Source organism: Neopelma chrysocephalum, unplaced genomic scaffold (assembly GCF_003984885.1).
Source record: "Neopelma chrysocephalum unplaced genomic scaffold, ASM398488v2 Primary Assembly neopelma1_25, whole genome shotgun sequence".
Classification (NCBI taxonomy): domain Eukaryota; kingdom Metazoa; phylum Chordata; class Aves; order Passeriformes; family Pipridae; genus Neopelma; species Neopelma chrysocephalum.
Window position 1 is genome coordinate 7,921,206 of NW_020897694.1, and position 18,764 is coordinate 7,939,969.

Here is an 18,764-nt window from a genome sequence, read left to right on the forward strand (position 1 = left end):
CCCTGAAGCACGAGGCTTGATAGCCTGTGTAATTTGCAACCTAGCTAAGTGTAATTGCAGATGTTAATCCTATTTATACAAATGCCTGGCAAGCAAAAGGAGGGTTGGAGGGACAAACTGCAGGGCAGGGGAAAACATAGAGCTGGATTTCCAGGAATTCTCCTGCAGATTTCAATCTGCTGTGCCCCAGTGATGGGAGACTGAGAGGTTTGGAATGGGCAAGGGGAGATAGCACAGGCAGTGACTCTGCAGCTGTGCCACTCTGGTTGCCTGGCATTTCTTCTGGAAAATGCTGGAGCAGACGTCACCATGGTGCACATCCCCTGCTTCAGGCAACCACTCTCTACCTAACAAATGCAATCCAGAGGGACTTTGACAGACTTGAGAGGTTGGCCCCAACAAATCTCATGAAATACAACAAGGCCAATACAAGGTCCCACACATGGGTCAGGGCAACCCCAAGCACAAATACAGGCTGGACAGAGAATGGATTGACAGCAGTACTGAGGACTTATGGGTACTGGTTGATGAGAAGCTCAACATGACACAGCAATGTGATCTCACAGCCCAGAAAGCCAGTTGCATCCTGTGTGGCTGAGTCAAGGCTCAAGGTCATTCCCCAGCTGAATTAGGGGCCTAATATTGTCAACAGCAAGGAACAGACACCTCCAGCAAGCAAGCTGGAGTAGAAGGCACGTAGCTTAGGGGGAAAGAGATGTGGACACAGCTCTCTAGTTACACCCTCCCAAAAGGGCAGGAAAAGACATTTCCTCACCTCACCAGAGTGCAATGAGACCTGAACATGCTAAATGGCATATTCTGAGTGAATTGAGCACTGAAGTGATGCTTGGCTTCTCCACTCAGCTGCTCAGTACTGAAAACACCTTCCTAACTCCCTGGTGCAGGTGTAAACTGTGGGAGGAAAGATTATATATTCAGAGAGGCACTGAATCTGCTCCCATCATAGGTGGGTATTTAAAATAGACTTGCAGTAGTGATGCAACGACTCACTCCTGTGCCTGTGATGTCTCACTCCACCTGTCTCACCAAAGAGAGGGAAGAAGGAGGTCACTGCTTTGCAACCACACGAAAGCCCCAATTTCCAGGAATTTGTGCCTTCAGGTGAAAACTCACCAAATAAGTCTCTCAGGCTTCAGAGAAGAGAAAGCTTTAATACTGCCAAGCCTGCACTTTGCAGGAGCTGTGACTTGCAATGACAATGGTCCCATTAGTACAGGTGGGACCCAGTGTCACAGGGACCCAGCAATCCAGCAGCATTTCCAGCCATGGATTTCCCTGGACTTGCTCCCCTCCCAGCAATCCTGCAACACCCAGCACCTACATTTTGATGTGTTACTGCTGGCACCTTGTCCTGCAGGATCAATGAAATAGCAGAATTTCCCTGGTCTTATTCCAGGTTTAGCTAACATAAACTGAAACCCAAAAATTCCCCAAACCAAGGAAAATTCAGCTTTATGACTATTCCATTAAGAATGATACCTCTGGAAAACCATAGACTATATTGTGTTTGCTGTGCTTTGTTTTCCTGCTGTTCATCTCTAGGAATGTCTCCCACTTGGGCAAGAAACACCAGACATGCTAAGAGCACACACTTGTGGGTGCATGCAGCCCTTTATTACACCGACATATCCTGTCTGTCTGGTGACACTAATCCGGTTTGCTTTTTAGAGCAAGCCTGTGACAACTTGGCCGTGTCACACGTTCCTATAGCTGCAGGACTCCCAGTGGTGACCAAAAGCCCCCACTTGCTGTGGTTTCAGCTGCAGGGTCTAAGGTAAGCAGCAAGGATGGGCTGGCAGGGGATGGTAATATATTTAATATCCATTAGTATAGATGGAAAAGAACAGATGAGAATTTGGGCACTTTTTTTTTTCTTCCAGACCTGAGAAAGAGTTGGTACATCAAAGAACATATTTTCCAACCCAACTGTATACTACAATTTGTCTAATAAAAATGTATTTCATTTGCCTACAAAAATCACTCTTTTGGGCACTTTACAGCCATAAAGGATGCTGTTTTCTATTCCTGGCTTCCTTTAAAAGGCCAAGTCTTGCTGCTGTATTATTGAATTCACCAGACACATGGTACAGCCCAGTGAGCACTGCTGTAGGAGTCTTCACATTATAGTTCTCTAGGCTTGATCCTCCACGCACATAAATGGATTTTACACTCATGGTACTCCTGGGACACCAAGGCAGCTGCTTCAGGTTTTCACCAGTTTAAGTAAGATTAGTATTGGACCCAAGAGCTTGTGTGCCTTGCAACAGCCCACGTGTTGCAGGCACTTAACCTTGGTGAGCTCATATCTGTGTTTCCAGAGGACAAAGAGTAGGAGTGGGATACACAACTGGGATGCGTGCAAACTGATGGTTAATGGTGGGAATGGACAAGAAAACCTAGATGAAAACATGCAAAACTGGTCTAAGATCTGGTTGTGATGCATGCAGCAAGCAGCTTCTGGTCCGTCCTTTTGGCATCCCTGAGGCAATGTGTAAGGGATAGTTTGGTCAAAAATGATGTATTAAAACCAGAACCTCATGTCACCGCCACTGATCATCTGTGGGCTTAAGGCTGCTCCTGCCACCCGCTGCCTCTGAGCTCTTATTCTCCTCTCCTGTTATTGAAACAGCCTAAACATCATGTTTTAGTTATAAAGTGAGTTTAGTGGATAGAAGGGTGGGAGGGAAGGGGGATTAAATTTACTGCTTCAGTGACTACAGATCTGAAATAAATCTCCGATTCAATGATAGATCAATAACATCAAGATTGGGTTTAAATTATTAATAAACTATGAGAAATGAGGATAATTATTCTATGAGTCACAGCTCTCTAATGCACTGCACATTTTTTCCCTGAGACATCTGCATTGAAGCACGACCTGGCTATCTTTTGGCAGAAAGCTGTAGCCAAGCAGTTAATGTTTTTTGTTTTGCTAGCTAAGCATTTCATGAACCCTAGACAGCCTAGTGACAGTATGCTTCACTCATGAAGAAACCCTTAGGCCAGGATCCCCTAAAACACTGAGGTGTCTTATGAGTCCCTCGAAATCAATGTGATTGATTTGAATGCCATTTGTGAATGGTTCAGAAAGCCCTCAAATGTCCTTTGAAACCTGGATGTCTGGAGATAGAGAAGTTGTGCTAACCTAAAAGAAGATGCTGGCCTTGAAAAGTGGCCTTGAATGGTTGCAGAGGCCCATCTTACTGGTGGCAAGAAGGAGAGACAACCTGAGGACTGCTGGAGTAAGGGAGGAGAGGAACAGTTTTTGCACATTGCTGGTAGACTGCAATGACAGCACCATCAAACATCTGGTGGATTTCAAGTGAATCAGCTCCCCCTTTTCAGGTAAAAAGAGAGGGAACCACCTACCTGAGGAGGCCTGTTAAAATCAAGAAGTTCAAAACTAGAATATTCCTCCATTCTGGGTCATGACCATCTCTGTTGACTGAGACAGCTCACACTGACACAGTTAGGTTGGAGATCCTGAGAACATCTAGGCATCCTCCCACCTCAAGCAGTTGTCATCCCTCAGCTGTAGCATTATGCCTTAGGGCAGTGATGGATAGCAGCTTTTAAGGGGCAGCTCACTGCAAAATCAGCTTATGCCTGTTCTTTGGCAGAGTGGGATCAAATTGGTTCAGAACACTCTTGATGATGCTCGTCAGCTGCTGGGCTTTCAGGTGAGGTGCTCAGCACTGCCCTGGTTTACCAGGAGGGTACCTTACTTAAGAGGAGAGGAACAGAACAGAACTTAGGATATTGATAATGAAAGGTATTTATCCCTGTGAAAGTTAGGTCTGCAGCACGCAGAGGGGAGAGATGCACTCGTGAAGGTAAGGACAGCAGAGCGGAGAGGGGTAACTGCCAGCCTGCCACAATGGTCAAAGACTATTGGTAGCAGCTGTGCACAAAGTTTTCTATGGTCTTACTGCTTTCCTTGCCTCTAGCTCACTGGATGAAACAAGGTTATATCAGTCCTAAAATAGCTTTTCTGTTTATCTCAGTTTACATAGTTCTGCAAATGGCATTAGGTGACCCCCACTCAGCTGATGGTATGGTATCACTCCACACCCACGTGGACTGCAGCTCTTCTGGGACATCCCTCCTTTACCATAGCATGTCCAGCAGCAACTGGGGCTTTCCATACACCCTCCCTCTGTCTTCTTTCACCTGAAGTTGTCAGTCAGAGTACGAAATCATTCTGAGTCTACAACACGGAGCTATCAAGGTGTCCAGATACTTCTAACTGTGCAATGTAGGGGTAATTTCTTATAGCCCCTGTGATATACTAATTTAAAGATGCCTGTGGCCTTGACAAATAAAAAAAATTAAAACACAAAAAAAATTATGACAATAAGATACTGAACAAACTGTGTTTGGGGCTTGAGTGTAATCTGATTCAGGGTAAGGAGTGAAGGGCTTTTTTAGTTTTTCTTTTTTATTTATCTTCATTAGTAATTCAACAAGGCCTTTACACATTACTGATTTCTTATTAGTTACCTATAAATTATAAAGGATGCTGGGCACAGCACACACAAATTAATGCATTTGTGGATGAAAACTTTTGAGGAACAGAGGGAGTAGTGATGCTCTGGTGCCTCCATCGTGTGTTTGGTCTTCCAGCTCTGCTGAGTTAGTAAAATGCCATCATCGCTGCCTTACACATGAGAAGCAGAGCCCAGTAAAGGGCCATATCCAGGTTAACAGGGACTGGTATCAAGCCCAAATCTCATGGAAGCCCCCATTCCTAGGACCAGGGGGTAGGTGAGAGACTCGGGACACTTCCACGGTGTTTGCTTGAGGATGAAATGCGATCATACTGAGCAACCTGCCTGCCTATTAAAGGTCAGGGTGCAGCCTCAACAATGCATGGGCAGCTGGCTGCATGCACCCCACATCACAGTCAGTCCCTTGCAGACAGGTCAGGTCAGGCCAGGACTGCTGGGAGCTGGACTGCTGGGTCCCTTCTCACAAACCTCTCAGAGGGAGGGAAAATCTCTTTTTTCTTTCATTTGTGTAGTGACTTTCTGTTAGCCAGAAAACTTTGATTGATTTCCCTTGATGTCACATCAGATGTCTTACCTCAGTCCATAACATTTTCAAAATTTGGGGAAGAAATAGAGTCTGCACTCTTTCAGGCTGCCAGTTATGGATTTATAGCATTTATTTCTAGAAATATTAAACAATTATATTAATATATAAAATTCATAACATATTTAAAATTTACATGAATAAAATTTATAAACTAAAATGAAAAAAACACCTTGCTGCATGTTCATGTAGCAATGCAACAGCCTTCCCTTAAACAGCTGCTTATATCTATTTCCTTTGGTGCCAAGGTAACATCTGGTAACATCTTTAAAGAAAAAAGTATAAATTTCCTCAGATATTCCTATAAAGATTGTTATCAGTGAACTGAGTGCCATTTAAAGTACATCGAAGAAGAATTTGGTCTTTGTCTCTTGAACAAGTGTCTCTATTCAATTTCTTTTCTTTGCCTTCTCTCTGCAAGGAAGATTAGATATGTCTGTATGTTTATGTTGGACAGACTAAAGGAATGAGCTACGTCTCCAGCTGGTGTAAATCTGTGTTGCTGCAGCAGTGTCGGTGGTGTGAAGGGTGGTATTATGCTGATTTATTGTGGCTGGAGAATCAGACCTCCTTTTCCTCCCCAGCCGGAAGAGCAGCCTGTAAAATAAAAGTCACACATCTCAGTTGATTTGAGAGATACTGCATGGGATTTATTTGTCTAACAAAATTAAAAAAAGAATTTAAAGAACTCTCTGCAGAGGCTGGCAGCATCCTTTTTAATACAGCAAATGTGGAGGGGCCCAAAGACAACCACTCAGACAGACATAACTTCCAATTTATTAATAGCAGGGGCACAGCAGTGGCTGCCAGGCTGTGAATGTCTCGGGCATACTGTAAATTTCCAGTTGTTAGGTGTTCCTGCTGCTCAAATGTGTATGGCATAAATACAGGCTAACGTGATTGAATTATATAGAAAAATGTTACCAGTTACTCCACTTACTTGGATTCCTTCAGCACAGGTCCTGTGGGCTGAGCTGGCGGAGAATATGTCGCTGGTGCTGGAGGGGAGACAGAGAGGGCTTTCTTTAAAAATAAAAAAAGATCCTCTTTTTATGTAGAACAGTGGGGATTTTTTTCCTGCCTTGAGATTTCTTGCCGTTTCATTATTTTGTATTTCAGATAAAACCTTCCCACCTTAACGAGGAACATTTTTCCCCATCAGTTTTAATGGTATGATAAATTGTGGGAGAGCAAAGAAAAAGCTCCTGAAAATGAACCTTAAAAAAGTTTCTGGAGACTGAAGACAGGCTTTGCAGAGGAAGAGGAAGAGTTACAAGCTAATTTACTTTGCCTTTCTGTTCACATTTCATTTGTAAACAGCTTGGGTTTCCTTATTCTACAGACTCTTTGGGAGGACATATTCCCATGGGTGTTTCAGCTTCCCTGCGGCTGCACAGAGGCAATGGGGTGCAGGGGACTGCAGTTGCCCCTCTGTGGGAAGGTCATGATGCTACAAGAATGAGGAGGAAACTGCCAATTTTGGCCCAAACAGCTCATACAGTCAGGTGTGGTGCCTTGAGGGGTTTGCTGTCAGAGCAGCACCTTTCTCCTCCAGATTTGCATTAATGCAGTGGCCACAGGTTGCCTGTTTCCCTCTGTGCAGAGCACAACAGACCTGGGGTCTGTTACAGCCCTCATCTATGAGGTTAGTTGTGCATCTCAGCTTGTCTCAAATGCTCTATCAGGTAAAACAGCTCTTATGCAACCTACTTCAGTGTCTGCATACCATGTGGTGTTATTTCCAAAAAATCAGAAAGGGCAGATGGAAGACATTTAGGGCAGGCATATGCAGAAGGTGATGGGAGAGAGGAGAGGCGCCTATGGAGTGGGGAAAGAGGGTGAACAAGAAAGCACTTGGAGAGGGCAATAGGGTGGCAGGGGAGATGGTAGAAAAGAAAATGTAGAAGAGTAAAACACATAGAATATAGGAGAGGTATGGCTATGACAGGAAGCTAGAAGAAACATCAAAAGCATTGAAGTGAAGGTTACTGCTCAGATTACATAAGCCACCCTTATGAAAGACAAAAACAATGAAAAGAGACAAAAAGAAGCAAAAAAGCCCCAGTGAATCACTGTACTGTACAAATTCTTGAAGACATATTAAATGTTGACACTGGGTCCCTAATGAGGCATTCCCATATTTGATATTCATTGGTAAATCTTCTTGTGTCTAAATACTAGCTCTCTACTGAAACAGTCTGAAACAAACTTCATATATCATCTGAATTTTAATTGTGATATAGAAATCCAAGAAACGACTGCTTGAAATAGCACTGAGAGAGATTTTTGCATGCATTTGCTTCCTGTCTTTTGTGGCTGTTTCAGACCCTCAACCTCTTCCCAGGACAGATTTGTCCACAAGGATGCAGCTCACATGTATGCTTGATAAGAATACTTTATTTCCACATGGAAAACTCTTAAAAAATAAACCTTACATGTGTGAACACTTGATCTTTCTCCTTCTTAGAAGCTGGCAAATTTACCTTGAGAAAAATGTGAAAGTGAGCAGAAAACACTTCTGTTGGTAAACCCCCAAAGAGGACCAATTCATGAATTCCTTAGGAAATAGGTAACCCTTTACTTCAAGGAATAGCCTGTCTCTTTCATGCTGAGTGTGCATTTCTGTCTTTGCCAAAGCAGGCTGTGCTAGGGGCTCTTCCATAGCAGGTGAAATGCCTGCTTACAGCATGTTCAAAGAGGAATTATGGAAAAAGTTCAACCTTTCCTTCAAAAAAAATTATTTCTACTTAGGATAAGGCCAAATTGTCCCACTTGGACCCCTGTTTGTGATCCAGACTCTGCTGCAGAAAGCCAGACTTTCTCTGTGTAGGCAACCCAGTTGCAGTTCCCCACGGCTGCTGTGTGGTCACCTTCCAGTGGCTTTTGATGGAGCCACTTGTCCTTTTATCACCCACTCGCAGGGGACAGCTGTGACCCTGTCCTGCATACAGCCACAAGCCACATCCTGGCTTGCAAGCAGTGTCACCACAGGCAGCCAGAACTGAAATGGACAAGTTCCTAAAGTCCTTAAAAAAGGGGGTTTATCCCCTATAACTTAGAGGGGTTTCCTTTCCATGGATTAACTGTGTTTTTGTCCCTGCTAACTGCCTCCAAACATTGGCTGGATTACTTTATGAGCTGTAAAATATTATTAAAAGCAGGGATATATATATATATGAAGTAAACATAGCTTGAGATATCTATTAAGGCAGATAAATGTCTAATATTAATTAGCTTGCGTTTACATTCAACAGAGCAACTCTTATCCAGACAAAACTAAAATGGATGCTGTCTAAAATGGATCAGAGGGTTTCGTGTTTAAACTTTGTGCTGGTTTCATTGTGATTATGTTGAAACTAGCTAACAGTAAAATCCCATTCTTTCCAGACTAATACCTTGCACTTTTGATAAGCTCTCTCCATGGCTAGGATTCAAGTCTGGGTGCTGGCACTGCATTCCATGTTCTCACTCAATATTTTTTCCCAAAACATGGTACAAACCAGTCCAGCAGTCCACACAACTGCATCCCTCACTAGGAGGCAGGGAAGGGGAGGCCTACATTGATCCTAAAAATCCATCACCATTTCAGGTGCACATGCATGGCACTTATATTTAACCATATGATGGAGTGACTGCAACACTCAACGAGGGAAGGCTGACCAATGTCACCTACCTAGACTTCTGTAAGGACTTCAACATGGTCCCAGATAACTTTCTTATCTCCAAACTGGAGAAACACAGATTTGAAGGTGGACTATTTGGTAGATAAGGAATTGGCTGGATGGATGCAGCCAGAGTTGTGGTCAATGGCTCTATGTTCAGATGGAAGCTGCTGACCAATGGCGTCCCCTCGGGGCTCTGTTTTGGGACTGATACTCTTTAGTATCTTTATCAGTGACACAGACAGTGAGATCGAGTGCACCCTCAGCAAGTTTACAGATGAAAACAAAGCTGAGTGGTGCAGTCGATGCAACAGAAGGATGAGATGCCATACAGAAGAACCCAGACAAGCTTGAGAAGTGAGCCCACAAGAGCTTCACGATGTTCAAGTCTGAGTGCAAGGTGCTGCACCTGGGTTGGGGCAATCCCAGGCATGAGTACAGACTGGGAGAAGAACTCATTGAGAGCAGCCCTGTGAAGAAGGGCTTGGGGGTTCTGGAGGATGCAAAGCCAGACATGACCTGGTGATGTACTCTTGCAGCCCAGAAAGCCAACCACATCCTGGGCTGCATCAAAAGAGGTATGACCAGCAGGTTGAGGGAAGTGATTTTGGCTCTCTAATCTGTCCTTGTGAGACCCCACCTGGAGTATTGTGTTCAGCTCTGGGGACCTTAGCGCAAGAAAGACATGGAGCTGTTGGAGTTGGGTACAGAGGAGGGCCATAAAGATGATCAAAATGGTGGAGTACCTCTCCCATGAAGACAGGCTAAGTGAGTTAGGGTTGTTCAGCCTGGAAAAGAGAAGGCTCCAGGGAGATTTCAGTAGAGGCCTTTCAGTACTTAAAGGGGGCTTATAAAAAAGAGGGAGAGGGACTTTGTACATGGACAGATAGTTACAGGACAAGGGGTAATGGTTTTAAATTGAAAGAGGGGAGATTTATATTGACCCTGACTCACTTGGTCAGAGCATCGTGCTCACAACACCAAGGCTTGGGGTTTGATGCCCCTACAGGCCGTTCACTTAGCAGTTGAACTCAATGATCCTTGTGAGTCCCTTTCAACTCAGAATATTCTGTGATTCTTCTGTGATTAGATATTTGGAGGAAATTCTTTACTGTGAGGGTGGTGAGACACTGGCACAGGTTGCTGAGAGAAACTGTGGATGCCCTATCCGTGGCAGTGCTCAAGGCCAGGCTGGATGGGACTTTGAGCAACCTGGTCTAGTGAAAGGTGTCCCTCCTCATGGCAGGGAGGTTGGAACTAGATGATCTTCAAAGGTCCCTTCCAACCCAAACCATTCTATGATGGTTCATTCTATGATTCTATTATATGCAGACAGAAATGCAGAAAAGATCAAGGACAACTGACTTATTCTTTCCTTTCCTCTAAAAGATTGCTAAAAAATACCTGTTAGTATCTTTCCTTTCTTCAGGGATCTTTCAGGAACCTCAGTTGTAATTTTTTCTTGTTTTGCAGGAGGGGATGAGGAGACTCCTTCAGGCTCTGCATCACAGACAAAATCTCTGTTGGTTCTCCTACTTGTCTCTTTGTCAGAGAGAGCAAGATCAGTCTGTTCAATATAATCTTGTACTCTCTGCATTTTGAAGGCTTCTTTAGAAGCTGCATATTCCTCTTCCAGCCTTTTCAAATTTTCTACTGTGAGAACTGGAATCTGATGACCCAATCCCAAGGGTAAATATTTTTGGTTGGGACTGGTTATTGCAAGACCCTGACAGCTTGCTTCCATTAAACATATCTGCAATGCATTAAGGAGATGAGAATCTTTAGCAACAGGCAAGGTCAATTCATCATTCTTGTAACAAAGGAAGAAAGAAAAGAGAAATCCCATTAGTCATTTACTCCTGACGGGTATATTGATTGATGTAGTTAAAATGTTCACACTAAGATAACCTTATTAGATTGAAAATCACTTTCTTTTCAAGAGGATCTACTAGGCTCCAATTCAACAAAGCACTTAAACAAATACCTGATATTAAGGGCATGCCCAGGTCCTGTTGATGGGATTTTCTTAAATAGTTTCCATCCAACACTTAAAGGCCAAAGCTTAAGATAGCTACAAAGGAAGGGCTTAATGCCTTATCTGCATTTTAGATAGGACACACATCAGTGATTTCATTATTAACCTAGTTTGCTTTGGCTGTAAAATTCTGTACGGCTGAAACTTACTGTGTGCAGGCTGGAATAGAGTGCACTTTATATTCATTACTAGTACTCAGACAAATTATTTTGGACATCTTTTGCTATATGCTGATGGAGAAAAAAATAAAAATGTACAGTGGAATCTGTTGAATCTGTTTAATTGGACCTGCTGGTGGCCATCCGACCATGCCAATTAAATAAAGATAAACAAAAGCAGCTCTCAGAGGACCTGCAATGAATAAACCCAGGGTAAATACTGTATGATTTTTGTTATTGCATTATTCTATATAGTTGTGTGTCTGAAACATAAACTAGCCATAAAAAGTGACTCACCCTCCTGTTTGCAATATCTGCTTAATTGTGTCTTCATCTTCTGTTCATCCACTCAGTCTGTTTAATGTCAAAAGATAAAGGGAGGAAAAACGATAGGGTTAGTTTGGCAGAACTAATGCTTTGCAACCTCTTCTTTCCCTGCCTGCCCCTCCCTATCAATTCCCATTTGGCACGATGCTCCCTGCTCTGTCTGACTGCAAACTGAGGTGGCTGTTTTCACGTTTTATCAATGCAGAAAGCCCAAACCCCTGCAGTGCTCTGCATGTCAGCTTTGTGGCACCCATGAATCACCTCCAGACTTTGCAGACCCCTCTGTCCACATAAGCAGAGTGGTCTCTACCAGCACTGTGGGAGCCCACAGACATACTCTCACTCAGGCACTGCAGGTGTGCTGGGCATTGCTCAGCAGGACATGCTCTTCACCCCTCAGCTGGGCTTCCCCAGTGGAATAATTTCTGAGAAGAGAGTAGGCAAAGGCCAAGCAAGACCAGCACAGCACTGTTGAAGGTGAACACGCTGACTAGACAAGGTCCCAGACAGCACTGTTTCTGTGGTGCTCTTGCAGTAGTCACCCCTTACCATTTGTGTACTAAAGACCATAGGTCTGTGGCACAGTGGTTAGTACATTTTAATCCACAAGGCTGAACTAGTTTATTTGCTTAACACAAGTGTCTGACACGAACTCAAATGCTATGGAGAAGGACAGGTACAGGACAGGTATCAGTATTTTCTCCTTGTCAATCACAGTCACAGAATATTCTGAGTTTGAAGGGACCCATAAGGATCATTGAGTCCAACTTTTAAGTGAATGGCCTATATGGGGATCAAATCTGTGGCCTTGGTGTTATTAGCACCATGCTCTGACCAACTGAGCTAATCCCAGGCTCGAACTTATACATCTCATCAAAAGAAATCACTGAGTTGGTCTGGCAAAAGCCATATTCCCTAACTCTGAGCTGATTCACATTAAGGATGGTCTTTAATTCTCCTCTTATCCTTCTCCTGCGATATTTTTTTTTGGTTTTCTGGAACTTTCCTTCTGATCCAGGTACTTGTGAAAACCAATACATATGACCCATGTGACTACTCTTAGGTTTAGGTTGTCTGTGAACATCTGATTGTAAAGCACCTAGCTTTACTAGTGCCAGTTTAACACTGCATCCTTCATTGCTGGGACACAAAGTTTCCCAAAATATCCCAAATAGTATATTATCATGTAAACTAATTACATCACTAATTTTAATCTCCTTAGAGAACTAGCTTGTGAAAAGTCTGTCATTTCTACCTTTCATAAACAATTCTGTCATTTCTCTCGTAACAAATCGTTAAGATTCCTTTGCTTCTTCATCATATTTAAAAACATCTCTATGTCATTAGCTCTGCAGATCACTGTCCTGCTGTCATTCTACTTTATTTGTCAAGTTTTCATGGTCACAGACCTGTAGAACAAGCCAGGCTGGAAGGTGTCTCTGGAAATCACTGGGGTCCAGGACTTTCCTCAAAGCAAGTCAACTAGATCAGGGTCCTTGGGGTTTTGCCCAGTCAAATTTTAAATATTTCCAAAGGTTGAGATCCTATAGCCTTTCTGACTCTCATGTTTAACCACCCTCATGCTGAAAATATTTTTGCTAAGATTTAATTGGAATTTCCAATATTCCAGTGTGTGTCTGTTACCCCTTATCTCACAGCAGTGCAGCTCTGAGACGTCTGGCTGTCTCCTCTTCACCCTCTCATTTGGCAGCTCCAGGCAGCAATGGGTTGTACTTGAGTATTTTCTCCTACAAGCTGAACAAATTTAATTCTCTCGAACTCCTCTTACACATGTAGCCTCCGGCTTCTACATGTCTTGGTGACTTTCTCTCTAGTACATCCATGTCTATCACACTAGGGAGTTCCAAACTGGACACAGCATTCCAGATGTGCCTCATTAGTGCCGAGGAGAGGGTAACAATAATGTCTCTCCATCTTGTGTTTGGAAGCCAAGTCTAACCGGGCTGTTTTGGTTGCTGCTTCCTCCAACTCAGAGCTGCCTGCATTTCCCTGCTGTAATGCCCTGTAGTTGCCATTTGCCTTGGGTTGCAATGCATGCATGTGGGCAAGCTCAGAGAATGCTCTGGGGCAAATCAGTGCCATTTTCAAAATGTCTGCATGGCAAGGGCTGTCCTGGCCTTTTGTCTACGCACAGTGTTTCACCTAGGTATGTCTGTGCACACCACCACTGCTTAACACTGACTGCTATCCTTGAACTCTTCCTCTTCCATGAATGTTTTAAAGGACATTTTATAATGCATTATAAGTAAGGCTTTTCAAAAATTTCCTCTTTCAACCTTGAAAATAAGGAATTGGAATAAATAAAAGCACAACTGAGCTGAGCATTTTTCAAACCCAGTGGAAGAGCACGAGCCATGAACCTGCAGGCCTAGCTCACTAACTTGCTCCATGCAGCAGCGGCAGCAGCACCTAGGGGCAGGATCTCATTCTTCATATACAGTATGTCTATGTTGCCTTGTTTCACTTCCTATCCTGACTTCCTCCAAAACAAAAGAGAAAAATCACCTTATACAGCAAGAGTGGACAACTACTCTTCCAGTGGTAGAAAAATGTTTTGAATGGATTTTCCAATTCTCCATGTGCCACTCCACACAAAAGCATATATCTGATGGTATGGAAATCATATATCAGGAGGGTAAAGCCTTCAGGACAGACAGTTTTTGGCTCTGTGCTTGTACTGTACCTGCCAGGCTGAGTTTCACACTCATCGGGAAGGTCCTACAGAGTAATATGAATTACAGTAGCTTTTAGAGGACCCTCTCTTGGCACTTGGCACATCAAAGCTGCACAACTCACAGATCAGCAGTTTCTGCACAGTTTGAAGAAATGCAGTACTTGAATGTTCATGTTGAACTTTTCCAGGAAACTGAAGAGGATCAAATGAAGTGTTTTATTGAATTCTAAATACAGAGTATTTTTTTTGTTTGCATGCTTGCTTTCATCAGAAGAAATGTTAGAAAAAGAATCCCGTGGGAAATTAAAGGGATGGAATGCCACATTTTGAAAGTGCCAGAATTAAATATTCCTGCTTTGGAAGCTTGCCTCCCCCTCTCCATCATGAGCCATTGTGGGATTTTGATATCAAACCTATTTTTCACTTGACCCGATGCATATTTTCATTACAAAGCCCAGTCTTTTTTTGCAAAATGCAAATAAACGTTTTGCTAATCTGGCCAGATAGGATCACCACACAAAGAAGAGTGCTCTTGCTTTTGTAAGCTTATAGTTCATGGGTACTAGTATTAAATAGAAAAATCAGTTACATCAAAATGTCAAGCTTAAAAATCTCATAGATAATGGTAAGCTGCCCATTATAATGTCACAGGAGCTTGTCCACTAAGTATTCACAAACACATCTGCAGCACCACAACTCATTTTGTCCAAAGCCATATCTGTTCCTGACATCAGAACTCTCCATAAATAGCAAGAGAATTCAAAGCAATATTTACAGGCTATTTCTTCTGTGAAGCTTCTTCTATAGCTGTTCTGTTCTCATAATAATATGCTGAAACCTAGTCAGAATATTCGAATCTTAGAGAAACAAACCACAGCTGAAGTAGCTGGAAGGCAAAGGGCTCAGGAGGCAATTTCCTCTGATTCATCAGGAGACAAAGGCAGAGCGATGACTGTATTTGTGTTAATAACAGTGGAATTGCCTCCATGGTGCTGTTACCCCCATATTTCTTTAGCTCTTGCTGTCATGCTCCATCTCACAGCCCCCCACTCCTCTGCTCTCAGTCATGGCCAGGCTGGATGAGTCCATGGACCTCCTGCCATCGCCATCCTGGGGCACTGCCCTGAGCAAAGCGGGCTGGTGAACCAAGCTGCCAAGCCTCACGCAGGTATTCCCATCACAAGTGCCAGCTTCACCATCAAAACCTAGTTTTCCTTACTCTGAGCTCTCCCATCATCCTCCATTAAAAATGAAGCTGACTTCACCCTTTCTTTGACAACATCCACTTGGTTGGGATCCCCTGTTGGGTGGAAGGATGGTCAGGAGAACACTGCCAAGCTCTTTCACTGAGAGCAAGTGGTGGGACCCAGTATCCCAGGCAGCTCCACTGGGTGCTGCAAAAGCGATGACACCTTCCCTGTAGGATTGTCCCAGGGAAGATGGTATTCTTTGCACATCTGTAAGTCCCCAGCTGGAATCAGAAGACAGAGAGTACAATGCCATCAAATGACGATTGAACTCTGTGCCGTATTGTAAAATGTCAACTAAATTAATTCCATCTGTAAGCTCCCTGCACATACCCCAAAAGGTAGAGGAGTGCTGTATACACAAGGCTAGAGAGACTTTCATACACAGGCATTGGAGTGGAATTTCCACACCACAGTAGGTCTGGAGAGAATACTATGTAAATATGGGTTTAGTCAGCCTCTGATTTCCTTTGCTATCTTCAAGATATTTGTGCTAGTAGAGGAAATCTTTGCCTCTAAGCAATGAATGCCTTCTTAATCCTACCGGCTTTACAATCTTGAAGTTTACAGTCCACTGCAATGAAAGGCATCTGATGGTGTCTCAGCTTTGTTTAGATGTGACTTTGTGGTAGGACTTTGCAATACAATAGCTGATCTCAAGAGCTGTCAGACCCCCAGGCCAGGAGGGACTGTGGGCTCCAGTGAAGCGTCCCTGCAGTCCCCACATTTTGTTGGAGCAGAGGGGCTTACTTGCACCACGGGTGCTGTGATACTCAGAGCTACAGCTTAACACCACCCACCAAGGGCAGATTGGGGTGCTGGACTTCCCACTTCCTTAAATGCTAAAGAAGCAGCTATGTTTGTGTATGTATGCATATGCATATACATATGCATCTATGCATCTATTTGCAGATCCAAGGAGAGTAGCTGACTACTTTCCTAATAGTGTGCATATTTTACACTCAGTACTGTTATTATTATACTCATTATATACCTTTATATATATATGTATATAAAACATAAAGCAATATTTTATATATATATATACATACCTACCTACATACACACACACACATATATATATATATATATACGGAAAAAACATTCATGGGATTTAATTGCCAAACAAGCCTATTGAAACCAACCAGGTTGTTTCACCTATTTCTGCCCTTGCAGCTGTGTCCGGACTAGGTCTCCAGATTCTGAGTTATAACCACTACTCTTGCAGAGAAAACAATCTCCTAAAATAACTCTGTTTCTGCACTTTGCACTTTCAAATATATTTGGAAAGTAATTGGTTTCTGTAAATCACACAGAAGACTCTTGAGTGGTCTCCTGTTGTGCAGCACTTACGCCTGTTGCATCCCACCTGTCCTGTAAGCATCAGCAGAAGCCAGTAATACTCATCTCAGCAGTGTCTTACCATTTGAAGGGCTGCATCTAAAAACCTGGATTTCACCAAAAGTGACACTGGCTACAGCTGAGGGGCTGCCTACATCTCTGTAACATGCAGTAGCCACTAGTAGGCTTAATAGAAATGTAGAAGGATATGGCAAATATGTGATAATCCAGGCCCCAGAGATTTCTCTCAGCCTCAAGGTTAAAAGGACCATGCTAGTTTTGCAGGTGCAGGAATGAGAACCAACTGGCTCTGTTTGCAATCAGTAATGCCCCAAATTAAGAACTGAATCCACTTATTCTGGTAAATCAGAAAAAATGCATTTGTAATATGTAGGCATAAACAAGAGAGGTATGCAGGATCGGACTACCAACCTCTACTGTTGGGATTCAAAACCTGACTTTAGCAGATGTCATTGTGGCCCAGAACTCATGCTCTACACACAGTTGAGAAGATACAGTCTATGAATGCTCTTCAGGAAGCCTGGCACTTTAAGAGCACATTGTAGCGATTGCACAACACAGTAAAACAAAGCAGCTCCAGCTATAAATCATGGTTGTTAAGTGAATGTTCTGGGATGTGCGTCATGAGACACAAGAAGTGATCTGATGTTGGACTCAAAGCACAGAAATCCCAGATTAACACTGCCAGTGGTTCTGCCTCTTTCCTGCTCTGGAAGGGTAAAGAACTCATCTGAAAGCAACATCAGGGATTTATTGAGTATGGCTGTGGGTAACACAGAGCTGAAGTTACTGCTGGCTGTGGTTTTGATTTCTAACACTGCAGCAAACTGCAGGTAGAAACATTTTGTGCTCATTTTGGCACTCAGGACCTGATCCTCTCATCCACACAAAGGCCTTTTGGCAGGATAGTCTCTCCTGCAGTGCAAGAAGGAAGCCCAGGCACTGCTGTCTTTTGACCTGGCCTCTGCAAAAGCCCAATATTTTGGTAGAGATCAGAATAGCATTTCTTAGAGGTGGCAAATAATGCACAGCTAATCCATTAACCTTAAACATGGAGCTAAAGGTCACAGTCCCAACACACGCAGTGAAACACCAGAGGTGTAAATTTGCAGTGATACTAAGTAACTACAATTTCTGTAGGTTTAGAGGAGAATAAATCACAGTTATACTGAGCCAGTTGTACTGAGAGAGAGCTGAGAAGCTCTCTGGTATCTCCTCCTTCCACTGGCAGAATAAACTATCCTTATGCTATTCAATTGAGCCTCTTATGCTGCGCTCTCTGAAGTATGCATCTAGAAATCTAAATGTTATGGTAAGTCTAAGGAAAAAATACATATAGTCATAGAACTGTCTATTAAAACTAAAAGCTCTGAATTAGAAATATATGACAGTGTAATCTGAAAAGAATAAAGAGATAAAGGAAGGTGAATGTTGTTTATGAAGAGAACACAGAGAATGAAGAAGAAGCCAAGAGACAATGCTGACAGCACTGACCCTGCTAAGCACAGTCCTACCAAATGCTCTAAAAACCTCTTGCTTGCACCCTATCTGTAGGTACCTTGGCAAGAGGCTTCATGCCAGGATGTGCTGTCCCCATTTGTAGGGTCTGCCAGCATGAGGGTCTGCACCAGGATCTGAGGTGGAGGGGAGGGGGGCAGAGGGGGCACTGACTCCAGCTCTCACTAGGGAGCTGGAGCTCAACAGAGGTTTGAGAAAGTTTTTCTTTAATTCCCCTTTTTATGTTTTATTTTTGTTAAGGTATGTTATAATATGGTCTAGTCAACTGTTGCTACTACATTTCAGGAAAGTCTGATCTCAGGGATGGCTGGGGGGCCAAAGGGGGAAATTGGCTCTGTGTCTCTCCTCCTCTGATTACCCATCCTTGTGTCTCTACCCTGGCCTGCTGCAGGGAAGGAAATGGCCTTCGGGGCATTCTGCAGGTACCTCCTCTTCCTTTCTCCCTAACTCCCATGTATGATGGATTTTTTTCTGTCAGGGGTTTGGTTTTTGACAAAAGGTGTGAAAGGGAAAACCGGGAAGGAGAACAGCAAAAATCAGTTCAACAAGGAAACATAGGGGTAAATGGTAAAGCAGCATCTGACAGCCACACTAGGGCCCCAGAAAAGCTTCCTCCCCATCAAACCCTGCACAGGTGTCCCAGAACAT

The 18,764-nt window shown here is 43.3% G+C and overlaps 1 protein-coding gene across 1 annotated transcript in view; it reads right to left on the reverse strand.

The window, feature by feature from the left end:
- The window catches only part of LOC113963701, a 29,269-nt gene that overhangs the window by 10,343 nt on the left and 162 nt on the right, over positions 1 to 18,764 (reverse strand). Inside the window, 6 exon segments of the mRNA XM_027675118.1 lie at positions 5,572 to 5,709; positions 6,053 to 6,110; positions 10,179 to 10,435; positions 10,437 to 10,527; positions 11,265 to 11,321; positions 16,660 to 16,763. Coding sequence (XP_027530919.1) covers positions 5,572 to 5,709; positions 6,053 to 6,110; positions 10,179 to 10,435; positions 10,437 to 10,527; positions 11,265 to 11,301 — 581 coding nt within the window. The 5' untranslated portion in view covers positions 11,302 to 11,321; positions 16,660 to 16,763.